We start from the raw sequence: 20720 nt of genomic DNA, 5'->3' as shown, positions 1-20720 counted from the left end.
ATTGCTTTAGCCTCTCTACTATCACAGAATGCAGCAGCATTCAGACCTGCAGGACAATAGACCATTTCTCCAATCTTTGCCTTACACTAGAGGTAGTTAGGTTTGAATGAAAGCCGGGGGCTGAATATTTCTTAATCTAAATTAAAGGAAATACTGTAGGCTACTGTATTATGTGTCTGCAATTAGAGGCTCCAAGCTTTGCAGAAGACAGCAGGCTGGAAAACAATGTTTATCTCTTTAATATGCATAGTGTACAGTACATACATCAGGTCTTTACCGATCCCTAGAATAATTATATTTACTGTATATTGTATTTGAATTTTCTTTGTAATTACCGGTACTGTAGTCTATAAATTATTGAATCTTCTCAATTTGAAAATCTTCCTTGTTTGTCATCGTCCTTGATTGAAGTGTTTTGGGGTTGTCCTTTTTTGTCGTCTTATATGCATAGCTTTTATTACAGAATCATTATTTTTCATGTACATAGGGCTTTGTATATAGATTTATTGCTTTTAATATGACTCCTTTTAGCCTAGTTTTGAAAGGTGGTGTATGTTACTGAAGAAAGAACAGAAAAGAGTGTGTTAACATCAAAACCATGATGTTACTTATAGTACACTACACAGTGTTCTATTGATTATAACAATAGTTTATTCACATACTGTATCTGATTTCATATTGTGAATTAGGCAATCTCAAGATTTGATGAACAGTTAATTGATGTTATATAAATAACACACAACTTACTCAAGACTCTTTACTAAACACTGATATGGCTGCTATGTGACTTAAAAGTCTAGCCCAGGGGTAGGCAACCTCAGGCACTGGTGCCAACATTGGCACAGAGGAGGGTACTCACTGGCACACTGTCATACGTGTGTTTTAAATGTAGTCAATTAATTTAAGTCCCATCACATCTGTATGCAAATTCATTCTACATTCATTCAAACTGAACTCTGACTGGGGAGGGAGTCTGTGAGATAGGTGGGTTATTGCTCTGAGTCTAATGATCATTACAATGTCCTGATGTGACAGAAAATATAAAACAAAAAGAAGAAAAACATTTATTTATTTATGAACAATCAAAATCTGTTGGAAATATTTTGTTTTGATGTGGTGTCAAAATTTAACTTAATGTTGACATGGCACACTGACTATCAAGAAAATAAAAACATGGCACTTCAATGGCATGTCAAAAAGGTTGCCGACCCCTGGTCTAACCTAATCAGTGCTCTAGGCTATAGAAACACAGTCAGATTGATTTCACATAGGGGTTACCTTACGTTTTTTCACCAATCTGAAGACAATGTTGTGGCTCATCTTGTGTATCACCTTTCCATCTCCTCAAGCTTAATTTTTTTTTTTTACTGCAGTGATGTTATTATAATGACCTCACATGGCCCTCAGCCAAACAATTTGCTGGATCAGAATCAACAGTTGTATAATTTATTACTCATGTTTGTAATAGACTAAAGATTGATGTATGCTTCCGCAACAGTGGAAATATTTTCAACTGAAGTTATTATTATTATTGTTGTTGTTGTTGTTGTTGATGATGATGATGTTGCTGCTGCTGTATTTATGCTTTGGTGACAAAGTGCAGCCAAAGCATAAATCAAGTTCAACAGACTCTACTGAACGCTGATATAGCTACATTTGATGTAGAGCACAAGACAAATTTCTCTCAGACAGATTTCTCATATATGGGTTACCCTGATTCTTTTCACTAGTCTGAGGACAATGTGGCTGGCTCTTCTTGCAGTACTCCATCTCTCCCAAGCTCAGAATGATTGCCTCACACACCCTTCCTTCAGGCAGCCTGGTCAGTAAAAACTAAAGCCTTTACTCTATACGTCTGACTTTCCATTCCTGCCTTCCCCCTCTCCTCTCTTTATTATCCTGCAACCCAATAGCAGTCAACAGTGACAACCTTTCCATTTTGAGAAGTATTTACTTTCACTGTCAAATGTTTTTCTGCTCTGTTATTGAACACTAAAGGGATTTGCAATCTGTTTCTACAGGGAAGTGTTTTGAAGGAAAATGCAGGATTATGTCAAAACTATATCATGTTCAATCAACATTTGGTTTAGAGAGACCATGCCATGATGAATGTATTTAAGACTATGGCAGCAGTATTGATGATACCTCATATTATTAAAGGGAAATTCCACGGCAAAGCAACAGATCAGTGCATAACTGGCTGATTAAATATGCCTATGCTATGTGGCAGTCCAGAGTAATCTGTGCATCGTATACCATATAGTTATAGTCTTAAATCCGGAAGTGAGTTAAGGCGGTTCCCTCACCAGAGTTTTCAATTAATGCAGAAAAGTAGGTATGTGTTTAGCATAAGCCTATGACAATTAAAAATTCAGGCATTTAGCAGACGCCCTTATCCAGAGTGCCCACAATAAGCAAGATAATCACATACAATGCCAACAATGTACCATCAAAGTAATAGGCCTTATCTGTACATTTAAATGATAGGATACCGTGTAAAAAAAAATCCTATTTAAAAAAATAACATGCTATCTAAATTATGTTTTAACATTGTGGTCAAGAAAAATAAGCCTAAGTAACAAAAACATAAGAACGAATGACCAAAGGTAGCCAAGTCAGTCGCTAGCATCAATCAAGCAGGGGGGTGGGCGGGTACAGGAAGAGTGAAGTGGATAAGGGGTAAGGTGGAGTTTGAAGAGATGAGTCTTCAGATTATGACGAAAAATTGGAGTAGTCTGAAATATGGAGCATTGTCCCTGTGTTTTAGGGAAGCTAAGATTTCACCCTTTGCGTATATTGCAGCTGCTAATTTTGCAAATCCAAAACCCCCAAAACACAAAAAAAAACTCCATTGGAAAATAGCTGACGTGTTGTGAGCTTGTATTGGCAATTTATGGTGAATGTTCACCCCAGTCCCCAGAACAGGGACACTAAAAGAAAAAATAACACCATTATACTGATTCAACTCATACATTATATGAATGAAAATTATGACTTGTGGAGCTTGTTCAGAAAGCTGCGGCTCGTCTGGTGTTCAACCGCCCCAAGTTCTCCCACACAACCATCCTTCTCCGCTCTCTACACTGGCTCCCCGTAGCGGCTCGCATCCAGTTCAAAACCCTGGTGCTAGCCTATAGGGCAGTGAAAGGAACAGCTCCTTCCTACCTCCGGGCTATGGTCGATGCCTACACCCCTGCCCGACCACTTCGGTCTGCCACCTCGGGGCGACTGATTGCCTCGTCACTCAAGGGTCCTTCTGGCCGATCCACACGGTCACGACTCTTTTCTGTTCTGGCCCCACAGTGGTGGAATGAACTTCCCACTGATGTTAGGACAGCAGAGTCACTGCCCATATTTCGCCGCAGACTGAAAACCCACCTCTTCAGGAAACACTACCCTTCCTCTCTGCCTGACCTACTTGTTGTTAACTAGTTGTACGAACGCTTGTTCTCTATTGCTGTATTGTTTATTGGATTATTGGATTGTTTATTGGATCTTGTTTAGTCGATACACTTATTTGTTTTAGCTCATGCTCATTTGATTTAGCTATTTTGTCTCATCTGTTTAAGGAAATAGGTAGCTGATATATTGCACTTTTACCTTAGCGCTAGGTATACTCTTGGTTGCTTGTTTTTGCAGAAAATGCACTAAAGACTTCTGGTGATTAGTAGTTTTCGTTCCCTACCTATGTTGAATACACTTATTGTAAGTCGCTTTGGATAAAAGCGTCTGCTAAATGACTGTAATGTAATGTAATGTAATGTAATGACTTGTACTCTCTTCTCAGATCCTTCAGATATTAAAGTCTTCTGTGGTTCTGAGAGGGTGGAGCTCGAGGTTCTGTTGTGTCCAGCCTACTATAATGGATACAACGAATCGCTGATGGCCCTCAATTCTCAGAACAGGGATGAGTGCAAAGGGTTGATGGACTGGACGGTGGACCCACCTGTTCTCAGGTGGACCATCGGACTGAGGGGCATTTCAACTTGCGCCAACGATTTGACGGTATGTTCAAATCACATTCAACATGCAAGAACCACAAGCGCAACAAATGATTGACGATTGTATTTTATGTTAGCAATGTAATATTAGCAATGAAATATTCTTATCTCTCTCTATCTGTCTAACAGATCACTAAGTCAAAGGGTGAAGGAGCCCTCTCTGACTATTCCAATATCCAATACCTCAACATTGAAGGCATGGTAAACTCCATAGATACTAGTGGCAGAGACATCTCCTACCTCCAAGCGATATTGTATAAGTTCTCCTGCTGCTATCCACTCCTGTACCTGGTTGAAAAGACTGAGATGGATATGTAAGTGGCCCTCCAGCAACTCGTATATGGTACCTCTAATCATCCAAAAAAAACACACAGATTTTTTATAAAAGAGAAAATGTGAAAATGTATTCAAAATAAATCAGTCCCAGGAATTGGACACAGAAATCTAATATAATGTATTCTGCCCAATAGAGCCGCAGTAAGCCTGGCAGTACAGGACAAAAATGGGAGTTTCGTCAGCACATTGAGCATGAAACTCTTCGCAGTAAGTTCTCAGATTAATGTTTTATGGAAATACAAGGGGAAAAGGCTTTGCTTTATCATCCATGTTAAATAAGTGGATCTCTGAATTGCAATCGAAACTTCACACATCACAGTTAATATATTTAATTTGCTAACATTAATCACATATTTGTGTCTAACACGGTACACCAAAAAATAATTTGTTCACTGTAGCCCATTTTATACAGAATATCGGAGAGCACAGTGTAGAAGATGACCACATTATGCAAGGTTTACAGTATTTGAAGTGTCATGCAATGATTTGTTTTAATGTGTATGGAAATATGTTTTAAGAGTGATATTAAAACCTTAGAACTCAAATCTTGCTAAATGTGAGGGGAAAATGACAAGAAAACATGTACTTTTCTAGGATCACACCTACACGAGCGCGCTGCAGATCCCCAACAAAGGCCTGGAGCTGAAGACCAGGGTCTTTGTAGAGGTGAAGGCCTCTAACCTCACAAATAGGTACACCACACTCACATTATTGTCTTCGCCATGCCGGACGGCCAAAGGCCGGAGACTATGTTTTCTCCCCTGTCCGTCCAGCCGTGTGCCAGTGTGACTGTGAACAGCTAACAAATCATCAACCCGGTGTCCGATTGCCGTGAAATTTTACACGCACATTCCCAGTAGGCCAAGGAAGAACTCCCAATATGTTCAAATCGGCCTCATGGTGGTGCTATAACAGGCCGCTTCATATTTGGCTTATGTTTGAACCATGATAGGTCATGTCATGCAATCAAAATATTTTTTCCCCTAGATTTCTTGCAACTCCCCATAAAAGCTATTTGTGACTAGATTTTCAGCCATTTTGTGTTTTCTTCTAAACACATTTTGCTACAACTTCTACCACTCAGATTTGTCATATTCCATTCCAATTGTCTATAACTATCTTCCAAATTGGAACCCTGGATAGGCAACCCGGCCTGGTGGAGACTTTCCTAGTTATCAACATGAATTTCCAGCAGGGGTAAAGTACGTGCCGAATCCATCACGGTGCTTACGGCTTGCCGAGTGTCTATAAAAACACTCCTTAACACCTCTGTTCAGGAGAGTGAAGCTGGGCAGGGAGGGCAATATTTGTCACTGGTGAGTGCACTGGCAGGTGAGCCAGTAGGGTACAACAGCAGTGCCGAGTGAGTGGGAGGAATGAATTGGCATAACTACTAAATTAGGAGAAAAAAGGGGCCAAAATAATTGTCTACCTAATGAATTTCCTGTGGGCACAATCTCTTTCGCTCAGATATTGAGGGTTTTCAGAGCCACACGTTATGCCATGCCTTGATTAATCTATACAAAATAAAGTCCTAACTTTCATCAGTTCTAGAAAGTATCTATTTGCAACAACTGTATTGACTGCACTATCTTTTTTTAAACATATTTGTGGAGTATGCACTGTAAGATTTGTAAAATAAATCAAAACACAAGTGATTCTAATTTACATTCAGCACCTGCTAAAAGCTTGGCTGTCAGCTGCATGCTGTGTTCATGATTTGAGGCATTTTGTTCAAAACGGAGCACTCCTGCAAACTTTGGAAGCCATTTTTGGCCAATCAGGATGGAATATGAAAAATCGGAAAAACCCGGTTCATTTAATGACTATAGAGATACTGTGTACCGATTTGCGGGATTTTTGGACAAAATCTGTAGGAGTACTGTCAAAAAATATGTTTTGCAAAAATCGGCCTCCTGGTGGCGCTATAAAAGGCCCATGTGAAAAATTTGGGGCAGAGGTTCTGAATTGGCATCCAGGGAATGTGTGTGCACAGTTTCACTGCGAGCAAGCCAACGGTGCCGGAGATTACCTGTACACAGACAGAATGACGGACACACGGACGGACACGGACGGACACACGGACGGACACATGGACGGACGGACAGGGGGCAAAACATACTCTCTCGCCATGCCTTTCGGCCTGGCGGAGACAATTAAATACATTATTGACAATTTTTTAATATGTAAAAAGTAATTGCATTTGTAAACATCTAGCCTCTGAACTAGATTTTGCTGCGGCCTCATTGTACTTTTATTTGATACAACAAACAATTACCTAAACATGGTAAATAATGGGTGTTTCTATTTATTCTTTTGATATAACCTTTTACTGATGGCAACAAACTTCCCCCACAGATTCAATGTTCTGTTGGACCGATGTTATGCCACGCCTACCCCCTTCGCTATGAGTAGCACCTATTATAACCTCTTTATTGGGTAAGTGCATCAACCTTCATGGAAAAGTGAAAACACACAAATCTTACAAAACAATACAAAGGTTTCAGACTTCTTTCAGATATCAGGCTGATATAAAATGACTAAGTGTATGTGATATAGAAAATCTAATCTGGTCCTAGTGAGCTAACTAGAGTATTTGTAGATGTTGTGGTTAATTTGGAGCAGGGGAAAATCCAGTCAGGTCTTTCACTTGACCTGTAGTTTTAAATGTAGATACAAAATACACAGTGGTGTGCGAATATGGCAGGGGGTTGCCTTCAACACCTTAGTGTGAACTAGGCCTACTATACTGTATGTTCAAAGAAAGTATCAAAGAAGTCAAATTAAAATGTTTTCACAATGTTTGTTACATAAAACCCATAAGAAGGTTAAAATGTCCTCCCACAGTTGTGACCGGGGTGACCAAACAATACTGCATGTGAATGGATTGCAGCAGGATGCTCGTTTCAGTTTTGAGACCTTCAGATTTGTCCAGCATGAGAACAGGTCCTTGTCGACCTTCTATATCCACTGTACCACCAGACTCTGTGAGAGCAGCACGTGCTCCTCCCTCATTCAGGTATACTTCAGTCTCCTTGATGTCCTTGTTCTCTGGAACATGTATTGCAGATTGCATTTGCTATGCTACAGAGACACATTTTTGTTGTAGTTTAATACCCTTTGTTTAACACGTTGAACTCAACTTTAGTTAACATAGCAGTTGCTGGTTTCTCCCATGAAGCCTCTGCTATTCTGTAATAACATTTGTTGTAAGCTGTTGCCTATACAGTATGTACAGTATCCTGTAAACCTTGTGTCTATAGTGAGCACTTTTCAAATGCTAGTGAGAAGAATACTAATGGGAAGATATTGTACCACACATTGAAAGGATCCTATTACGTTACTGTTTGAATTGTTTCTTTTAAGTAACAATTAATACATTGACGAGAACTATGCGTGTTGCATTCAGGCGTACACTGTAATGCGTTTCATTGAAACCTGCCAGTGTTGCAGACACGTAATTACATACATACCTTTTCTGTATGATGTCTGCAAAATGGCCTTGAAATATTTTAAGAAAACTATACATGATAGTATATTCTCTCATTGGACAGAACTGTTCCAGCACTACCAATAGAAGACGCCGCAGGGCTGATAACACAGAGAGCACCTCAGTGAGTGACGAGGCCACTGTCACCTCAGGCCCCATTTCAACACGTGCAGGCAACGGTGAGAAACTGAAACTCGTATAAAAACTGGTATAATGATATAGGTATATTGCAACTGTCGATGCATGGGGCTGCAGCAGCAGAATAATTAAGGCATAGTATATTCAGTACAGTATCTGTAATGGCAGGAACTTCATGGAGGTCATGGAGGCTGTTGCCTTGATGCCCCACTCTCATTGTCCCTGTCAATATATATTTTTAGACACCAGTGTTTTTCTGAATTCTTAACGCTCCCTGACTCTGCATCCCCATCTTCAAATGAGTCCAGTGTCTCTGATTCGCTGATGACGAAGTCTAGGGTTGAGTGTAGATGTACTCAGGAAGTTGTACAAATATTGGTAAATTAACAACAAAAAAGATATATATATTTTTTTAATAAACAGCTTTTTAGTATTTTTTTTATTTCACTATACGTATATTACAAATCCTCCTTCGTGCTCGGGTGGCGCAGTGGTAAAGTAGCTGCCCACCACCGCAGAGGTTGTGGGTTCGAAACCAATGCCAAGCTAATAGAAACTACAGCCTTTCTCTTCCTGGAAACTTGCTGAAATGCCATTGTTATTGCATTAATAACCTTTTTAAAAGAAATCTTGTGTGAAATTATCAAACCTGCCTACTGATGATGTCACTGGTAGGCAGGTTTCTGGACTCGAGCCCAGAGTCTTCCCAGAGCCCTCCTCTGAAACACTGAGTAGAGAGAGTGAGTGGACAGAAATGGTGCCATCTCCCATCTTATAATGAGCATTAGTGAGGACCAATTATATGAACATAAGGTTGAAAATGGGTGGAGTGGTCAGTTAAGTTCAATTCATAATTTAAAAAGAAAGAAAAGAAAATCATTGTTTTATTTGTTGGCCTTCCTGTCCTAGCATTTGGCCTTTTGTGCTCTCACATTTCTTTTGCTAAATCCTAAAATAATGAAATTCCAGGACTCTCTATGCAATAATTGACCTCATTATAGCCATGCCTGTTGCTTGGAGGTTTTCTTTAGGTATGAATGAATGACCTGAAGGTTTTAATGGCTCTCTCTATATTCTCTACATTCTGAAGGGATGCACTAGCTTATCTCAACGAAGTCTATCGGGTCATCTACTGAGAGACAGCTGGCTTTTCAGCTCTCACGTACAGCTTTCTGAACAGTAAAAAATCCTCAGTGTTCATTTATCCATTTGTAACTCAGAGAGAGAGTGTACAAATGCAACCAAATGGACTCTTACGGGAGCATGTGGTTACATTTGTACACTCTCAGTTAAATTAACATTGAGGATTTTACTGTGCATGCATTGTATTGCCTTATTTTGTTTTCTGTATGTGTACTATCAGAAAAGTAATCCGTAAAATGGTAGATACTGATGCTCTATATCTGATTTCAGCTGCTCAGCGTACTCAAGAGAATGGAGCCGTGCTGGGCATTGTCATAATAATATGGATCTTTGGAATCCTATACCCTGACGGTTTTCATCAGTTGTCACAGCTATAACCCAAACAACAGCTGCAGCAAGGGAAACCTGTAATCCTTTTTCAAATCTGGGCAGTGGACACGCTCTCCCGACCAGAGGACGTGTTCTCCATTCTAGTGGCACGTTCTCCCTTCCAGAGGACACGTTCTCCATTACAGTGGACGTGTTCTCTCTTCCAGAGGAAGGAGGATTTACGTTAAATCAAGAACATGAGGAAACAGAAAAGAGGAGCGGCTTTCATGTTTTTGTACAGGTGCATGCTAATGAAAGCGAATCCTCTCTGGCTTGCCTTCTCTTGCCTGATGACTAGCCCTGTCTAGATTGTGTCATGAAATAATATTTTCTTCCAAAGATTATTATTAGGCTTAGAAGGAAAAAAATATCTGAATAATTATAGAGCACTTATGTACTGCTTTCTTCAAACTGGGGGAATCTTATTAGGGTTATGCTTAGGTGGGTCCCATCAAAAAGATTATTTCTTTCAATTTAGGCAGACAGTTTGTGTGTGTGTGTGTGTGTGTGTGTGTGTGTGTGTGTGTGTGTGTGTGTGTGTGTGTGTGTGTGTGTGTGTGTGTGTGTGTGTGTGTGTGTGTGTGTGTGTGTGTGCGTGCGTGCGTGCGTGCGTGCGTGCGTGTGTGCGTGTGTGCGTGCGTGCGTGCGTGCATGCGTTTATATATATATAACATTTGTTTCTTTATAATGACAATTTCTAATTGTTTTCTGTAATTTAAGGACCGGTCATGATCAAGCTATTCTGTATAACTTAACAGTGTTATAGTGATTGTACAGTAATGTGAACAGTGTGCAGCTAAACACCTTTGCATCATCATGGTGTGATGTCTACCTACATTAATACAAATGTTTCAGTTCAGTCATATACAGTATGGTGGTTAGTTGTCAACTGTTCTCATTACAGTCCACAATCTCATTGTATGATGCAGAACTGTAAACATAATTGTATTTAAAATGTATTGTATTTTTTATGAGAAAAAGGGGGTTGCAGGTTTCAGATTAAGGGGGCATCATCCATTGCAAATGTTTTATTAGAGTATGCTGAGATTCAGTATGCCCTTTGAAGAACTCACCTTGAGGAGGTTAAAGGTAAGCCAAAGCAACTAACTACTTTTTTCAGTTCCTCTGAAGCTAATGCATATTAACGAGTTGGTAGTGGATGTAACACCTGCAACAATCTTTCAAAGGCACAAGTGAGATCTCTGGCATTAAAAGCTTGCTAAGTGTTAGACCAGTGGTTCTCAACCTGTGGTTCGAGACCCCCAGGGGGTACCCCACATGATTTTGGGGGGTCCCCAGATGACAGTGAAGTGACAATGTAAGGACCTTTTTAATACAAAAAAAAAAGACCATTATAAATTGTCAAATAATATAAGAAAGAAATTAGAAATACAAAAAATGTATAAGAAACAATTATGAAAATAGCCGATCTACAAGCTTGTAGATCTGCTATTTTCATAATATGCATCTGTGGAACCGAGTCAAACTAAATGTAATGCCTCAACTCCTACAATTCCAAGTGCTTGCCAGGGTGGGGGTCCCCAGTTCAAATATGATTATTTTGGGGGGTCGCGGCCTGAAAAGGTTGAGAACCAATGTGTTAGACAACACAACAAAGACAGTTCTTACACCAGTGCTGACAACCTATATACACTGCAAAACTTTACTTTGTTGACCTGCTAACAGTCTTCAATACCTTGTGCCTCTCCTACGTTTGTTACGTCCTACGACAGAGTGTGAATTAAGCACATGAAAGAAAAACTGCAATGCATGCACTCAGAGATGGCTGCATTTTTCGAACACAGGGTATTATGTTCTTTCTTTAGTTTTAGCTTGATGGTTTTCTTTTTTATTCTTTGCTAGTTCTCTCTTAATAAAGTTGTTTATTTTGTTTTGTTGTAAATCAACTTTGAGTACCAAGAAAAGCGCTATATAAATTTGATGTATTATTATTATTGTTATTATTATTTCTTCACTGTTTGGGATATTGGCAGCACAATATTGGTTTCATTGATAAAGTTAAGGGAGCCTGCTATTTAATGTACCTTTGTTAAGTAATACGGTAGTTTTTATATCTTTTTTTAAGTCAATTTTGTAAAAACTAATTTTGTTTGCTTGTTTGTTTGTTTTTTTGTACACTTGACATACATTTTTTACTGAATAAAGTTTGTAGGAAGAAATGTGGCCCTCTGGTAGTTCTAACTATGGTATACAGCCTGTTCAGATCTCAATACTATGGAATAATGCACAATAAACTGTTAACAAATATGACTATGATTGATATATAGCCTTTCTTACTTAAGTAAATGCCAACTAACTTATGAACTTTTTTTTTTCATGTCGGCCTAAATATTGGTTTAGCTTGCAACGTGTTGTATGGAAATTGCAATGTAGACCAAGGTTTCCATTTCATCCATCAATGTATTTAAAAGGTGAACAGGCGCTGATATAGGGGTCAGTTGTGTGGTGTATGATTTAAGACACACAAGACCACCTAAGAACTAATGTAGGAACACATTGCTGTGGAGTAGTGAGTGAATGTGGTACAGAGAAGAGTGCGTAATAAAACAGGTGAGTATGGGAATTGTGGGTACTGATGTTTGAGTCTTTGTTATAGATGGCATGTATACAAAAGCAACAACTCAAGGATTTTCAGAGTCTTGCCTCTGTGTAATCACCTCTTCATGCATTTATTTAGTTGTTCTTTTACAGTTTTGACTTGTGGCTGTGCTTGCAATGCAGCTTTAAAAAAAGGCCAGTGACAATTAAGACATCAACTCACATTTTAATAATCCACAAACACAGACATCATTTTATAGTCATGCAACTCCAAATGTTATCTTGGTTTGAAACTCAGTTCTGTGGTTTCATAAATAAATATGTAAAAAAAAAAATATATATATTATTGCCTGAGATCATAAGGACTCAGATTTAGGGTAGAAAATGTACCTGCAAGTCCCCAGGCGGGACTTCACTGTGTAGGTTGAGTGAAGCTGTTAAGGCTTCACTCATAACAAACATTTTATAAAGTGAAGTCATTTTGGAAAGGTCATGGGGTCACCAAATTGAGTTTGGTTCATCTATAGATTATGAGACATCTTGTGCGCAAAAGTGACGTTTTGACTTGAAGGTAGTGCTAGATGAAAGCTCATTGGGTCACTCAAATGGTTAGGGTTCATCCTCCAAGGAACACACGTTCAACATGTTTCATGGGAATCCGCCTATTAGGTTTTGAAAGAATAGAAGAAAAGCCATGTCAAATGCTATAAAAATGTCACAGATGTACCAAAGTACTGTAGAAGTAAAAAGGTTTTACTTTTGGTACTTAAATCTAGTATGCTGGTATAGCTTTTACCATCAGAGATTGTTTTCTGATCCGCTTTCATAATTATATAGTCCTCTTGCAACATAAAAGACTCAGAAATCAGTCATATTCACACATTTTATTTGTAAAGAAAAAGTGAGCATATGCATCCATCAACATCCTTTACTTGCTTTAGCTTTAGCAGCTTCTGACATTTAGCTTACATAGATCTAAGAACAATAATAAATATGATTTAAGCAGTCTGTGAGTAAGTTTTATAGATTGTCCATTTTCAACATTCAAAGCTGATCTGATGTGGGTTTGTATATTGTGTGTGATTGTGGGGGGAAAAAATATATATATATACACACACACACACACACACACACACACAATTATAAAAACATCTGGCATTAGAAACTGTAATTAACAAGTGCACAGAGCATCTTGATGCAGTTTAAACAATGAACTTTAAAAAATATTGTAACATGATAGGCAGCATTTCTCTCAAAATGCAGCTCTCTCCACAAAAACAAAAAGACAAACACTGCCATACTGAATAACATCATAATATAGCTCTGTCAGTCTTAAGATTAATCGATAAGCAATTATCTGTTTTATATTTGAGGCTGCACAATAAATCAAACCATTTAAGTACTACAAAATGCCACATTTCTCACCCAACATGTTTAATGGTTTCAACACATTCAGGGCAAGTATTTGTAATGCAACTACAGCAATGTTTATCATGAAGGTGTAGCACACCTGGAAACAAATGTTATGAGACTTCATTGTTGAAAGGTACAACGATGTATCAGTTTTTAGTTTTACAACAGATTATTCTGCATGTGATATTAGCAGGACTAACCGGTTTTCTGCTGAGCAAGATAGGTTCATGTCTTCTCAGCATTCTCAGCACAATCTAAATATGACACATATTAGTATAAAATGGCAACAATGACATTCAGGATGTGAAACAAACTACTTTGGTCCAATCATCTCAGAACTGAACATATCGCTAGACAAATATTCAATTTAAGTATTTTTTTGTAAAATCCTCAGTTTCATGTATACATCTGTAACTCGAGTGTACAAATGTAACCAAATGGATCTGTATGGGTGTTAAATTAACACAGAGGATTTTACAGTGTGCCAAAGGACAAATGATTTGACAACCAGATAGGGTTGCTTTCACGCCTTGCTGTCATTGTACTGTAACTTCATGTACCAAAATTGTGATCCTACAATAGACAAAAAAGTGCATCAGTGGGATAGCTATATAAATTATATGACATTTCCAGAATTAAAATAAATGCTCTGCCATTTTTGTATCATAACACCTTTGACATTTATACTGGAAAGAAAGGCATGCATAGGGTAGCAAAACTCCAGGAATATTCAAGGTGGAAACTTTCCATGGGAATGAATGGGAAATAATGGGAATATAATGGAAAAGATTTTGCTCAGGCTGTAATTATCATGTCATATGAAGATAGAAACAAGTCCATTAATAATTAATTCATTTGCCAAATACATCTATTAACTTGTCAAATACAAGCAAAGTGAAATGTACTGTTAACTAAATCAGCAAGTTAACTAATGATGAAAAGTACTTTGACAATTTGAGCCACTAATAAGTGATCAAATTTATAAAATGGAAACATTTAAAATGCCTTAATCAGCATGCTCAATCAAGCTACCTGCTACATGGTAACGGCTAGCTAGCTAGCAGGGATGTTTTTATTAATATCCTGGAGTGAATATATTTTATATATTCACTCCAGTAAATTAATAAAAACTTCCTTTGGCTCAGACAGTGCAGTAGTGTGGGCTGCACGTGATGGGAGAATGCACTGTGCATTCATTCGAGGTTGTAATTTTACTGACTTCCAATTTAATGGGATGCTGGCAAATTATCTGTACCTGTGGATGAGTGTGCTGCTGAATTCAGTGCATGCATTACTAACCTATATTAAAATTCCCATGGGTCTGCATATGCCATTCCCATATGGGTTTGATCCCAGACACCGCCAACTCAGCGTATGAGTAGCACGTGCGGCTTGGGTGCAGCAACTCGTGCGGCAAGTACTGGGAGCTGATGTGGCGCTCCACCTCAGCAATCCACCTCCCAGGGGTCTGGCGCATTGTAGCGGGGACAGCCTCCCGTGTTATCAGCTGATACTGACAATAAGCCTCTCCCAACCTACTTAGATTAGTACAGAATTCTTCTGTACTACTACTACTGTCTAAAGTGTACCTACTTACCTACTTAGATTAGTACAGAATTCTTCTGTACTACTGTCGCTACAGTGTAGATGGGGAGATAGTCTTGTATAGCCAGACGATCAGCTTACACACGGTGAAGTTAAACTGCAACTCATTTTCCTGGGACCGACTGAAGGACCCCAGAGGGTCCCCAGACCCTAATTTAAGACCCACCAATGTAAATGTCTGTACATGCTTATCTCTGTCACAACCATAACCTCCTGTGAACAAAGGTGTCTAAAGTTAACAGAAAACTGGAAGGTAGTAGGGGGAAAAAACAGCTATTGTTGTTATTGTGTAGTGTGTTACTGTAGATGACTGTGGTGAAAATACACTTCAAATCATAACAAGATAAGAAACTAGAAAAAGTGCTCCTGGGAGCACAGGTCAGATAGCTTATTGTGGCCTCCTGGTGGCGGTATAATAGGCCAATGTGAAAAGGGTGGCATTTCTTCCTCAGCCTAGTGGGAATGTTGCGTGCAAATTTTCACGGAAATCGCACACTGCGACATTTTGTTCAAAACGGACCAATCCTGCAGACTTTGGAAGCCAACCTTAGCCAATCAGGATGGAATATGAAATATTGGACAGATCCGTCTAGATCACATGACTATAGAGATACTGTGTACCGTATCTTATCATTGTGTTGTTAAGATACTCATTTGCCTACTTCTTGTGTCCATTTCCAAAGGGTTCTGAGACCAAAGTGCTTAATGGTATGGGTGGGAGCTAAATAAATGTATTTACATAATATACAATTTTGTTTTTTTTTATGTGTAGAAGTGGGAGCTAAATAAATGTATTTACATAATATACATTTTTTTTTCTTATGTGTAGAAGTGATGCTCAGCTAAGTCTTACAAAGAAATGGTTTGCTTTGAGGTAAGGATCCAGGAAGAGATCCACACAAGCTCACTCAAAATGACCTATGCACACACATCTCCCCTCCAACCGAACCTTCACCAGGTCGGCATCACGTCTGGGAACCAGACCCGGCCCAGATGCTTGGAAACCTCCCAGTGGATGTCATCCAACCCGTAGCGGTTATCTGGCACCAGTACCTCCTCCATGATGGAGAGCTGTGTTAGCCTGTGTCCACACATCTTGACAAACTCCACAAAAGCGCTGCAGGACACCTCGCACTCTCCGAGGCCGATGGCCGACAGCTGGGTGCAGTGCTGCGCGATGCGGATCAGCTCCTCGTCCAGCGGCCGCAGACCGTTGGCACACACCACCAGTTCCACCAGACGTGGACAGTTGAGGCCCACCCGGCCCAGAACGTCTTTACTGACGGAACGGCCAAAGTAAAGGTGCGTGACAGGGATTTCGTCACGGAAGAAAGGGCCGAATTCATCCTCGTACAAGAAGAAGTACATGACCAGGTTAAACTTGGGTGAGTGACGCACCATCACATCCCAGCTGCTCTTCTTGATGGTGTGGAAGTGCTGGCCAGGATTCTCGCTCACCACGTCGATGCGAAGGTGCTCCAGGTGCACATGTTTCTCTGATGAGAGTGAGATGAGCAGCTCGTCACTCAGCAGATGGTAGTTAAGGGCTAGTTCTCTCAGTCCATGGCACTGATCCGCTACACACAGGATACCTAGGATTTAGAGGAAATGTTAATAGCGTTAAAAAGGCATACAGGGAAAGCTTTTTCCAGCTTTATTTGCGCACAACAAATGAGCAAGTTGCCCTCCTGTCGTTTGGTCAAAGGTTTGTCGTTTTTTCCGGTATTACCATTCTGATACAGAGATCTCAGCGCAAACAAACCAGTCAGCTCCATATATGGGCACAAAACGGGGCATGCACATATATGGGCATATACTGATGACATCAGCAATCTCTATATATGGGCATAAAAGGGACATGGACTGACAGATACAGAGATCTCCATATATGGGCATAAAAGGGACAGATAGACAGAAACAGACATCTCCATACTGTATATATGAGCATAAAAGGAACAAAGACGGGTACAACGGGTACTCTGACAAAGCCCCCGACACTATGACTCAGACATATTGGTCGGATCAGCGGTTCGATGTAGGTGTGAGGCCCGCCCTCACACCTAGTGTACTAAAATACACAAATGTACATGTTTATTTTCACCTACAAGAGCACTTGATTAACAACTTTTTGCAGATTTGGAGCTTTGAAGTGGGCAGAGGCGTCAAGACATTCAGAATAAGAAATAGTTTTCAACAGCACAAAACCTGATTAAGTTTATGTTATTATAGCCAATTATTTATACACAACCATGTAGTAAATAGATGCAAATGGGCCTCTAGGCTCCTGTCCAACAAAATCTTAAAGACACATTAATGAATGTGAACTGAGACAACTATGTGAAAGTGAAAGAATCACATTTCTCCCTTTGCCACATACAATGCTCATGTAATGCCTAATTTATACTTTGCTATACGACGGTGTCCTCACCTAATAGCAGATCTACAGTACAAGTTCACATGTCCTTGAGTTTGTAGATCAGCTATTTTCACAGCGGAACACCGTTGTGCAACTAAGTATAAATCAGGCTTCATTCTCTCATTCCATACTCACTCTACATATTTAGCTTTCCTTTCACACTCTCATGTATTATGTTTCTTTGCAACATCTCCCCGCCCTCGCCTTCCTCCAACTGTCGGTACCTGCAGGTGAAACATGAGGACAGCTGCTCATTTTCAGCAGTTTGAGCGTGTCACTGTTATTGGCCACCAGGATCTTGAGGGAGGGGTCATCTACGGGCGTGTCATCGATCTTCAGAGAAGACAGTGACTTGGAGTTGACGAACACCACTGTGAGTGCTGAGATGAAGTGAGACTGTTGAACAGACACAAAAGACATATCTGTGACTCACAGTTTTAAGCACATTAACCCTGGCGGCACTATTTTGGCCAGGCCCTTTTCAAAAATGGGTCAAAAATAGATGATCTATTAGATCAGTGGTTCTCAACTTGTGGGTCGGGACCCCCAGGGTGGTATTGTCTATTTTCAAAGTCAAACTAAATGTAATGCTTCAACTCCTACATTCCAAGTGCGTACCAGGGTGGGGGTCCCGAGTTCAAATATGATTGTTTTGGGGGGTCGAAGCCACATGGTGAGCTTGTAGATCTGCCGTATAAGATAGGGCTTAAATGGTTAAGTAATTTGGTTCCACTCAGTATTATTTATTTTTACCAAGTAAACAAAAACCCTGGAAATGTGAATGTGATTTTACTTGACTTGAAGTGGTTGTGTCAAGTAATATTCTGCTGACAATGTGCAGGTTTGCCTGTGTCTAACCGGCAAAGCAAATATTATGTCCCGCTTCCCCTTTATTTGTTGAATCACTTTAACTGGATAGGGCACACAGGCTGATAATAAAATTGCCATATAAAATACAATAAAAGCCGGTGTTTTTGTGGTGGCTTGTGCTTTTTCATTATGGCCACCTTTTTAGTCTGTTAGCACCAAGCTGTGTCTTACCGCTGCTGTCAACCTTCCGAACCCATCAACTGTGTTATTGATAAGTATCAATATCACGTTGCTGCCCTACATCTCCCTACATCTGAATAACCAGCAGCATCTTCTGTTTCTCATCTTCCCCATTTTTACCCCAGTCTGTATATTGTCATCGTATTTACCTCCAATGAGTCTATTGTTTGGCCTAGCTCATGAAAAGTACACTGCAATATGATAATCAATGTTAAGAAATACAATGATTCTACTGTAGCACAAGGACATCATGTGCCTCAAGCTGTAAAAGCAAATAACATCACGTACCCTGCAGACCAAGACACTGAACCACTTAAGCGCTACATATTTTGTTGCAACAAAAAGCAGATCTACATTATCTACATTATCTACATTATTTGAAAATATCTGAAATATTCGCCCAAAATAGGGATACAAGAGTTAATGTGGTTAAGTACTGGATGACTTTCCATACGATGGTTTACATATGTTGACGATGGCGTCAGTTGCAGCTTACCTTGGGTAGCTCCATGAAGCTGGGCCGAGCTGTTGAGATCAGCCCCAAGGTCTTCAGAGAACAGTTCACCAGCTGAGAGAGGATGTCACATGCTGCCTCAGCGGACTCTGTGCTGCTGTCCACCTTGGGAAAGAAAATACATAAAGTAGTAATATCTCCCTCCATTCAGTGTGGGAGTTATTAAACTGAGGAGAAACGCCACTTGGCTGCACACTTCGGTCATGTTCCTTCTTTTCCTTAACCTCTATCACCTTCCCACTATGTCATACACTTTATCCCATCCCTCTATTTATTTTCAATCATCCTACTCCGTCCCTCGTCTCACCTTGAAGCTGACATACTGTAGGTGGTTGGAGTGTCTTTTGATGATCTGTTTGATGAGGTCTGGATGTGTGGCCTTGAGATAGGAGCTGGCTGGCTGGTTCAACTCAAACTCAAAGCATCGCCACAGCTCTGGCATGTGAAAAGCATGGTTCCAGCCACGGCACACCTATACGGGAGGGCAGAAGTGAAAACAAATTACGTGTTTTTTTTCAATTGAAAGGATGATTTTCAGGACGGCACATCACTATCAGACCTAAATGTATCCTTCAACTTGTGATTTAGCCCCAAAATGACTGACTATCACAGGTTTTGTAGCAATTTGTAGCATTTATAACTTTGTTAAATGTAATTGAAAAATAAATTGTTATATAAAATTAATATTTTAGTGTTCTCAGGCCCCACTGTTCCGGTTAACCAGTGGGCACTGCTCAGTCAACAAATCAGACATCAAGAATAGAATGAAGAATAAAGGATCAATTGAATGATTATGCATTAAACTACTATGTCTGAGGATCTACAAAGTATTAATTGAGTATTACTCTAAAATGAAATGCCAACCATGGCTTTACCTGCTCAACTGAAAGGCAAGTACCTATTTGCCTTTCAGTTGAGCAAGCCATGTTGGTTGGCATTTTTATTCTATTTTATGTGAAGTATAGCCTAAGCTACTAGCTACAGTTCTAACGGCGTAACCTTTAACAGAGTGGATAAGAGGCAATATCTATCTGCTTCTATAGCTACAGTCTGACCAGAGACTGGGGGCTAGTTTCATAAAACACAGAAGTGAGGTCGGAATGGGTTCCCTTGCTAGATTTCCTATAATTTTTACCACATGGTTTTCGATAATAAGGTCTAAACTAAGAGTTTCATGCTTTGGGCATTATAAAATATATTAGTCCCCTGTGTGGTTTAAGCTAACTAAAGTAGCCTACTTATGTGCAAAATGTAAATGGCAAATAAATCATACAAATAGTGTTTATTTGTGATTACCAACATAAGCCTTTGTTTGTTACAGAGCTTATTATCGTTTAATTTATGTAAAGCCCAATGCAAAAATTCCATTGTAAATCAACGGTGGGAACCCATGGCGGGAGTAAATGCCAGGTTGGCCGACAAAACACGTCATTCCCGCAGCACTCTATTGATGGCAAATAATGACATGGGTACCTGAGAGGCAAAAGCCCGGTCCAGTAGAGGCAAGTACTTAAAGATGTGAAGCAAGAGCTCTTGTGGTAGACACTCCCAGCGGACCCGTTCCTCCAGTGACTCCTCATCTTCCTTGTCTCTCTGCTTGCAGGACCGTTTACAACATCCACCCTGAGGCTCAACACTGGTGCCTCCACCATCTTCCTCCTCCTTCCTTTGAACACCTCTTTTCAT

At 39.8% G+C, this 20720-nt stretch overlaps 2 protein-coding genes across 2 annotated transcripts; one reads left to right on the top strand and one right to left on the bottom strand.

Moving 5' to 3' along the window:
• Window positions 1–2596: 2596 nt before the first annotated feature.
• LOC308087643 (zona pellucida-like domain-containing protein 1) lies at window positions 2597–9775 on the top strand (the record flags this gene model as incomplete). The annotated part of the gene is made up of 9 exons (XM_080431669.1): window positions 2597–2606; window positions 3788–4005; window positions 4131–4315; window positions 4472–4544; window positions 4932–5029; window positions 6696–6776; window positions 7185–7356; window positions 7892–8006; window positions 9603–9775. 9 exons carry the CDS (start codon window positions 2597–2599, stop codon window positions 9773–9775), a joined length of 1125 nt encoding a protein of 374 aa, XP_080287795.1.
• Window positions 9776–16004: 6229 nt separating this feature from the next.
• Window positions 16005–20720, bottom strand: LOC308086226 (F-box/LRR-repeat protein 3-like; the record flags this gene model as incomplete). Its single annotated transcript, XM_080429682.1, has 5 exons — window positions 16005–16646; window positions 17695–17866; window positions 19017–19139; window positions 19342–19506; window positions 20508–20720. The coding sequence occupies 5 exons, from the start codon at window positions 20718–20720 to the stop codon at window positions 16006–16008; spliced, it is 1314 nt and encodes a 437-aa protein (XP_080285808.1). The 3' UTR covers window position 16005.

This window comes from Gymnoscopelus braueri (genome assembly GCF_963280865.1).
Source record: "Gymnoscopelus braueri genome assembly, chromosome: 1".
NCBI lineage: Eukaryota > Metazoa > Chordata > Actinopteri > Myctophiformes > Myctophidae > Gymnoscopelus > Gymnoscopelus braueri.
This window is presented reverse-complemented; position numbering and strand designations above follow the sequence as displayed.